The 9,382-nt window shown below is 41.3% G+C and overlaps 1 protein-coding gene across 2 annotated transcripts in view; it reads right to left on the reverse strand.

Moving 5' to 3' along the window:
* OLFML2B (olfactomedin like 2B) overlaps positions 1–9,382 on the reverse strand; it is a 60,818-nt gene that overhangs the window by 43,284 nt on the left and 8,152 nt on the right. For both annotated transcript variants that reach the window (XM_056815451.1, XM_056815450.1), the window contains exon 3: positions 5,915–6,022. In XM_056815451.1, coding sequence (XP_056671429.1) covers positions 5,915–6,022 — 108 coding nt within the window. The remainder of the gene's footprint in view (positions 1–5,914; positions 6,023–9,382) is intronic.

The following is a 9,382-nucleotide window of genomic DNA, read 5'->3' on the forward strand; positions in this document are numbered from 1 at the left end:
AGTGACTCCATTTGGGATTTCTTTGGCAAAGATAGTGGGATGGTGTGCCATTTCCTTTTCCAGCTCATTTTATAAATGAACTGAGGTAAACAGAGGTACATGGTTTGCCTAGGGTCACACAGCTAGCAAGTATCTAAGGCTAGATTTGAATTCAGGTCTTTCTGACTAGGCTATCCACTGTGCCACCTAGCTGCCTCACCATCTTGGGTCTTACAGGTCTTATTTTATGGTGGGAGCCATCTCTGCTAAGAAAACCCCAAACGGGGTCATGGAGAGTCATACACAACTGAAAACACCTGAACAACAATGAAAGTAAGCGAGCAGATATTCCAGCTCCCCTATAATAGCTAATAAATAACCAGCATTTAGGGTGTATGAAGTGCTTTACAAATATTACTCTAACTGGTCTTTATAACATACCTCAGAGGTAGGGACTTTTATAATATCCATTTTTACAGATGAAAAAACTGAGATGGTCAGAGGTTAAATGACTTGCTCAGTGTCACATAGCTGGTAAATATCTAAAGTAGGTTTTGAATTCAGATTCCAGGGCCAGGGTTTCCTCCATTGTATGACCTAGATAGCTCTATAGTGGGACTAACCTTTTATCAGCCAAAAACAGAGATCTTTTTATAAGCAAGATGTACAGAAACTGAGCTGGTCTTTGAAATTAATAGAATGTAAGTTCCTTGAGGACAGAGACTCCTAGCATGGTGACTGGTGTCTGGTTGATACTTAACAAATGCTCTTTGAATTGAGTGGCAAATTCTTTCTATAGAATCAGCACCACATTCAAGACTAACTGAATTGGGAAGTAGAAGACATTTTTCTCCAGCCACTCCAACCTCTTCTTTGGCTGCCTGTCCCCTCTCTCCAAAGGAGCAATTCCTCTGCAGAGGTGCCCAGTACTTTCAAACTTCTACCACTTTACCCTTCCTCAATGCAAAGCCCAGTCTCTGAAAGGAAGGATCTTTATCCCACTTGCATTTGAACAGGAGTCAAGACCCCAAGAAATGAAATCAGGGATAAGATGTCAGGTATCAGCCATGGGAAGCCTTCTCAACTTCCCTGAAATCTAACAAATACAGGCATTTAGCTACCCTGTCTATTCCTAAGGACAGTCCTGATCATACAATGGAAAGACTCTAGTCAGAGAACTCCCTCAGCCTCAGTTTCTGCATCTGTAAAATGAAGAGCCTGGATTAGATACACTCTAGGTCCCTATCTACCTTTCTATCTATGAAACTAAGAAAAGTCCCTTCTGCTCTAAAACTATCATCCTCTGGTCTTACAACCTTAGATAATATCCTTCTCTTCTTTCCCCTTTCCCTTTCCTTCCATCTTTTTCTCCCTCACTCCCTTTCTTCTTCCCCCCTCTTCCTTCCTTCCTTCCTTCCTTCCTTCCTTCCTTCCTTCCTTCCTTCCTTCCTTCCTTCCTTCCTTCCTTCCTTCCTTCCTTCCTTCCTTCCTTCCTTCCTTCCTTCCTTCCTTCCTTCCTTCCTTCCTTCCTTCCTCCCTCCCTCCCTCCCTCCCTCCTTCCCTCCTTCCTTCCTTCCTTCCTTCCTTCCTTCCTTCCTTCCTTCCTTCCTTCCTTCCTTCCTCCCTCCCTCCCTCCCTCCCTCCTTCCCTCCTTCCTTCCTTCCTTCCTTCCTTCCTTCCTTCCTTCCTTCCTTCCTTCCTTCCTTCCTTCCTTCCTTCCTTCCTTCCTTCCTTCCTTCCTTCCTTTCTTCCTTCCTACTTTTTGCCCTTGCTATTTCCCAGACATTCATTAAACACCTACTGTATCAAGCCATTATTCTCTACAGGAGATATAAAGTTTGTAAGTCCCATCTCTGTCTTCATGGACATGAAGTTTAGTCTAAAGGAGAGATGACACAAACTGATTGTGGAAAAAGTAGATCCGAGAGATGAAAAACAAAATGCCGAGTGAGGTATGAAATGAAAGATCATTAAAGACAGGACAGACAATGGGAGAAGCTCTCCTGGAGGAGGAGTCATTTGATCTGGGCCCAAGAGAGTAGTGACCACTTCAGTATGTGAAGAGATGGACCATTCCAAGCCAAGAGAATGAATGTGAGGAAAGATATGGGAAAAACTAAGCACAATTCTCCTTTCATCTAGTTTTCAAATCTCTTCTCATATACCCCACGGCACACACATAAATTACATTGAAGATATTACCTAGTGGAAACTTGTCTTTGGCCAAAGCACTCATCCAAGCCGATCCCTATGGAACTTGCCACAGTAGGAAGGAATATAAAAAATGAGCCCTGCAGGTATATCCAAGAGCAGTGTGTTACTTCAATTCCCTCCAAGCTGTTCTGGAGGAGTTATGTTTTTCTCATTTCCGTAAAACTCTGCCTTTTCAATTAGTAGCGCTCCATGTGGACATCAGCCAAACCCAGTGAGGAGATGTTTGGCTGGCTCTCAGCTTCAAGGTAACTTTCTCTGTGGAGATCAAACCCCCAGGCCTCTGTGTCAGCCTTCCCTGACTATGGCAACCTCCAAATACACAGAATAGGAAGCAGAACGAGCACTTAAGATCAGAAGACCTGAGTTGTGCTCCTCTGTGCAATTTTGGTCAAATCATCAAAGTTCTAAGGACTTCAGTTTCTATCCAAATGATGAGTCTACTTCACAGGACTTTTGTGAAAATCAAATGAGATTATGTATGTGAAAGCATTGGGTAGGAACCAGACAAGTCCTTCTCCCTTTTATAAAATTTTTCCTACCATGGGAATATCATGGGGAGGGGTCTGCATCTATCCTTCCCCTCTCTTTCTCCTACTTAGTCCTCATGATGTCCAAGAGTGAAAATTGGCAGAATGATCGGCCAGTGTTAAGAACACTATTTCTAGTTTTGCTAAACTCATTATCATCTTGGCATTTAGAGCTGGAAGACACCTTACGGATGATCTACCCCTACTCTCTCATTCTGTAGTTGAGTAAACAGGCTCAGAGGATGGGGAATGATTTATCCACAGTAACACAACTTGGAAGTAGAAGATCTGGAATTCAAACCTAGACCCTTGGGGCAGCTAGGTATCTAAGTGGTTAGAGTACCAGGTCTAGTGATGGGAGAATCTGGGTTCAAATCTGGTGTCATACACTTCCTAGCTATGTAATCATGGGCAAGTCATTTAATCCCAATTGCTTAGTCCTTGTCTCTTTTCTATCTTAAAACTGATACTAAGAAGGTAAGAGTTAAAAAAAAAGAAAAAGGAAAAAAATCTATATCCTTGGATTCTGAATTTCTTGTTCTTTTGCCAAGAGCTGCGGCTAACTGATCTATCTAGTCATTACCCATTCAGGGACTGAAAAATGTAACCTTGCCCCATTAAAACCATGCTCAAACCCACAAAGGGGTCCTGTGCTAAATTGAAAAAAGAAAAAGAAAAGAAAATGGTGTGAGCGGTCGGATCATGATGAAAGCCAAATGGACAATGAGTAGCAGTGCCCATAGAGTAATATAATACTCCTTTAAAGAGGAGCTAGGTACTTGGGTGGCTTAGGGGGGCTGGGCCATTGGGTCTGAGCCACTGGTTTGAATCCAGTCCCAAATGGTAGAGTGTCAAGAAATCTAGTTATCTGAAGATTCATTCAGTAGCTAATATGTGAAGTGGGTGGTGGTGCTCAGTCCCATTGATGGCTACCTTCTCCCACCAAAATCTATCCCCACCATTGGCAAAAGTATCAAAGAGAAAGACAATAAGTTCAGGGCACAATCTGGTGCTCTCTGGTGGCCCCTCTAGAATATGAGAGCAAATGGGCAAGTAAAGGAAATGGGGGGCAGCATTCTATTGGTCATGTGATCCCTAGTCAGTCCCCCATTGGGGGCAGCTAGGAGTCTAATCTTACACAACAATCTTAGGCCATTTGAGCTTGAAAACAGACCCTAAACACAAATAGTAGGATTCAGAAAACATTGATTTTGCAATGAAGGAACAAGGATGCATTGGTAAAAGGAGACAGTGAGAGATTGGGCTGAAAATGTTTCTTAGTCAAAGAACGATACATATTTCACAATATTTCACAATATCTTCAAGTCCTGATTTCCATGGTCAAAGGAATCTGTGAAAAAGGTCATCAAGTACCCCTGCTCCCATTGCTGTCCCCCCCCCCCCAGTATGATGAAGACCTTAGTAAAAGTTTTCGTTGAAAGTTAAAAGAACTGGAGAGGTTTCTAGAAAAATGTGGACAAGAATCCCAGAGGAGGGGGAAACTCAGAAAGTCTGTGAAGGATGATGACCCACACAGAACCATGGATTGAGTGAATTAATAAGTACTTGCCTAACAGAAGGTAATTCCTTTCTATCAACTGATTCCTTTTTTCTCTTTCCAGCAACTCTGGAAAATACATGGGCCATTCCTTATAGTTTTCCAGACAAGGAAAATGATTGAGGTAAAAAAAATGTTTTCTTAAGATCACACAGTTTCATTAATGGTGGAAGAAAGCCCAAGCTCTCCTTCCACCTCAGTTAAAGATCTTTGCATGAGACATCACTGATGAATGCCAGCTAGCATTATGTATCCTGTCTTGTATTATTCTAAGTGACCTGAGAATCACCAATCTAAAGCTGAAAGGGAGAAATCATCTAGTGCAATCTCTTCATTTTAGAGATTCAGTTTACAATATAGAGGAAAAAAGGCACGGAAAAGTTGTCACTTTGATTCCTTGATCTTCAGTTTGTTCATCTATACAATGGGAATAGTAACATTTTCCATCACTAAAGTGCTAAAGAAAAATGAATTCTTATAATCTGTTAAAAAGAAGGGTTTGTAGGCATTACCTTCTTCCCTCCTGAATGTACGTCAAAATTCTCAAAGTACTAACTTCCCTTATACAGAAAAATTATGTTCCTGGCCCACCATCAGAGGAAACCAGGGGGCACAGAGCTAGAGCACTGTGTCTAGAGTCAAAAAGAACTGAAATAAATTCCTCCTCAAACACTTACTGACTGGTAACTCTGGACAAGATATTTAACCTCTGGACAACTGGAAGGAGTAGTGGATAGGGTGCTGGGTCTGGAGTCAGGAAGACATCTTCCTGAATTCAAATCTGGTTTCAAATACTTATTAGCTGTGTGACTGTGGGCAAGTCACTTAACCCTGTCTGCCTCAGTATCCTCAACTCTGAAATGAGCTAGAGAAGAAAATGGTAAACCACTTCGGTATCTTTGCCAAAGAAAACCCCAAATGGGGTCACAGAGAGTCAAGCCTGATTGAACAACAACAGCCACCTCAGTTTTTTCACCTGTGTAATGGAGGTCATATCATAATAGAACTTGTTCCCCAAGCTTGTTGTAAGGATCAAATGAGATTATGCTTATAAAGGGCTTAACCCAGTGTTCAGTATATGCTAGATGTATAATAAATTCTTGTTCCCTTCTTTCCATCTGAAGGAATCTGGGTGATTATTTTCTGTTGTAGAGGCAGCTTAATGCAAAAGAAAAAATAAAAAACAAAACCCACAAGATTTAGTATCAAGAAACCTTGATTCAGATCCTACCTCAGCAATCTAGTAGCAATATTGTTGTAGTCACTTCTTTATGCTCAGTTTCTTTATTTCTAAAATGAGAATAAGAATAGCCATCCTATCTCTTCTAACAGGGGCATTTAATATATTATCCATATCAAATGGAGACAAGAAGTCCTGGGTTCAAATCTAGCTTCAGATATTTCATAGCTGTGTGACCCTGGGTTAGTCACTTGATCCCCATTGCCTAGCCCTTACCGTTCTTCTGCCTTGGAGTCAATACACAGTATTGATTCTAAGACAGATGGTAAGAGTTTAAAAAAAAAATTTTTATGCACAAGGCAAGTTCCCTTTAGCATCAGATGAAGCCTTAGTTAAAGTCTGACTCAATGCTGGGTTTGGCTGAATACAGGACCAAGAAACCAGAATCCCTCTTACCTCCTCGAGTTTCTCCACTCGTCCCACCAGCTTTGTGGTGACTGAATGAAGCTTTAAAAGATCCAGCCCATAGAAAGCTCCTTCCAGCATGTCTATGATGGTGGAGAGCTGTGGAACAAATTGAGGACAAGTTAGAAAGAGGGAAAGCTTGGAATTGATACTCCGCAGAGAACAAGCTTCTTTCCATTCACAACAGGGAAGGCTGGGCACACAGTTTCCTGACTGAGATATTCCCAGCATTTTTGAGGAGAGCAGAATATCCATAACCTCAAAGAGAAAGCCAAGTCCCAAGAATACTCAGTCCCCAAGAAGTCAAGGAAATGGGCCAGAATAACAATGTTGCCTTAAGCTCTTCAGCTTAAAAGATCAGCTTCCGTGATCCAATGACCCATATGTGGTAACTTCCATGGGGGCAACACGTCTTCTCCTGTGGTATTTACCCTCACCGTACCTGATATGTAAAAGCTGTTCGATAAATATTTGGGATACATGTATAACCTATATCAAATTGCTTATTGTCTCAGGGGATGGGGGGAGAGAATTTAGAACTCAAAATGTTAGAAAATGAATGCTAAGAATTATTTTGACATGTAACTGGGAAAAAAAATAAAACGTTGTTGAAGAATAAAAAGAATATTTGTGGCATAATGGACAAAGTATTGTATTTGGAATCAGGTAATCTGTATTTCCATCTTCCCTTTGCTATGTACTAGCTCAGTGAGTGACTTTGAGCAAGTCCCTTAATCTCTGTGGGAGGATTTCAGTCTCCTCATTTGTAAAATGAGGGGGTTGGGTTGACCAAGATGATTGTTAAAGTCCCTTCTAATTCGATGATCTCTCTTATTTAAAAAACCCTCATCTTCCATCTTAGACTCAATACCGTGTTTTGGTTCCAAGGCAGAAGAGTGGTAAGGGCTAGGCAATGGGGGTTGAGTGACTTACCCAGCATCACATAGTTGGGAAGTGTCTGAGTCCAGACTTGAACCCAGGACCTTCCCTCTCTAAACCTGGCTCTCAATCCACTGAGCCACTCAGCTGCCCTCTATGATCTCTTTTATTGAAGGAATGAAAAGAGCTTTCAAGATCAAGAAATCTTGTCTATGATATTTGATGCACATTTGTGAGCCATCAGCTTCATTTTTTCCCAAAGATTCAAGAAGGAGTGAATCTTAGATCTGTCAATCAGTCAGTAATCTTTATTAAGCACCTACTGTATCCTAGGCACTGGAGTAAGCACTAAGGATCCAAGAAAAGGCAAAGGGGAGTCCTTGCCTTCAAGGAGTTCATCATCTAATGGGGGAAATAAGAAGTAAACAAATATGTACAAACTGGCTACATAAAGGATAAATAGAAAATAATTTATAGAAGGAAAGGAAGAATTAAGAGGGGTTGACAAATTCTTATAGCATATGAGATTTTAGTGAGGATTTAAAGAAAGTCAGGGAGGTCTATAGTCAGAGCAGAGGAGGGAGAGCATTTTAGGCATGGGGACAGCCAGAGAAAATGTCCAGCGCTGAGAGATGCAGTGCCTTGTTCAGGGAACAGCCAAGAGGTTGGTGTCTCAGAAGTGAAAAGTATGTAGTGGAGAGGAAGGAGTAGGAAAACCAGAGGTGGGAAGTGGGGCGGTGTTATGTTAAGAAGGGCTTTAAAAGCCAAGCAGAGTATTTTGTATTTGATTCTGGAGATGACAGAGAGTCAATGGATTTATCAAGTGTGTGTGTGTGTGTGGGGAGGGTGATTTAGTCAGACTTGAACTTTAGAAAAACTCCTTTTAGTGGCTGAACAGAGGGTGAGTATTGGAGAGGGGAGAGACTTGAAGAAAGACCCACCTGCAGGATATTGCAATAATCTAAAGGTGAAGAGATGAAGCCCTGTATTAGAGGGGTAGCCATATCAAATGAGAGAAGGGGATATATTTGAGAGACATTACTAAGGTGAATTGACAGGTCTGGGTAACAGTTTGGATGGTAAAAGTGAGAAGATGAAGCTAAAAGAAAATGTCTGAGGGTTGAGAAGATGGTGGTGCCCTTGACAGTAACAGGGAAGAAAAGAAGGAAGAGGGCTTGGGTGTGGGAGAAGATCATGAGTTCAAGCTTGGACACAGTTATTTAAGATGTCTACTGGACATCCAGTTTGAGATATCTGAAAGATAGTTAGAAATGTGAAATTGAAGGTCAGCAGAGAGATTGGGACAGGCTAGGTAGACTAGAGAATCATCGGTGTAGAGAGGGTAATTAGATCCATGGGAGGGGAAGAGATCACTAAGTGATATAGTATAGAGGGAGGAGAGAAGAGGGTCTAGGACAGAATAATGAGGGACACTCATGTTTAGAGGGTGTTATTTGGATGAGGATCTGGCAAAGGAAACTGAGAAGGAGTGGTTGGATCAGTAGGAGGAGAACCAGGAGAAAGTGGTGCCTTGAAAATCTAGAGAGAAGACTATCAAGTAGGAGAAGATAATCAACATTGTCAAAGTCTGAAGAAAGGTAGAAGAGAATGAGGCTTGAGAAAAGACCACTGGGTTTGGAAATTAAAAGATCTTTTGGGAGCTTTAGGGAGACCTTGTCATTTTAAAGTCAGAAGCTGGATTATAAGGAGTTAAGGAGTAAATAGGAGGAGAGAACGAGAACAAAGAGACACCTGTCATAGATGGTATTTTCAAAGAGATTAGTTACAAAGGACAGAAGAGTTATGCGAGATAGCAGGGATGGAAGGAGCAAGTGAGCATTTTTTTTAGGTTGGGGTAGATGGGTTTGTTTGTAAGTAGTAGGGAATGAGATAATAGACAGGGAGATATAGAAAATAAGAAATAGAGGTGTGAGGGAGACCTCCTGTTAAAGGAGAAAGAATAGAAGGGGATCATTTGAACAGGTAAAGAGGAATTAACTTTGGTGAGGGGTAACGAGGCCATTTCATCATGTGAGACAGAAGGAGACAAGGAAACAAGGAGGAGATGGTGGCAGGAGACATATGATAGAGGATAAGAGCTGAGGAAGAGAGGAGAAGAGAGAATTCATGGTGAATGGCCTTGATTTTTTCTGTAAAATATGAGATCAAGTTCTCTGCTGAAAGGGTGGGGGGAGAATGAGGTAGGGAAGGTTTGAAGAGGGATGAAGAGGTATGGAAGATCCCTGGTGGAGAATAGGATAGTGAGTCGATGAGAGAGGCATAGTTAGGATTGCCCAGCAGCAGTGAGGAACCAGCTGAGGTTACATAACAGTTAGAACTGGATTTTCCCCACCTTTCTTCAGCAGCAGAACCAGATGTGATTCAATACTTTCATCTCTTTTCTACTTTCTATGTGACCTTGGATATGTCACTTTTAACCTCTTCAGACCTTTTGTGTAAAATTAAGGGATTAGTTTAGATGATTTCTAATTTCTAATCATTTTGTGACTTTTTAATATTTTTATAATTATATTACAAATTATTATAATTTACAGCTTTATGTCCTATTAGTCTGTTGGC

This window comes from Monodelphis domestica, chromosome 2, assembly GCF_027887165.1.
Source record: "Monodelphis domestica isolate mMonDom1 chromosome 2, mMonDom1.pri, whole genome shotgun sequence".
Lineage (NCBI taxonomy): Eukaryota > Metazoa > Chordata > Mammalia > Didelphimorphia > Didelphidae > Monodelphis > Monodelphis domestica.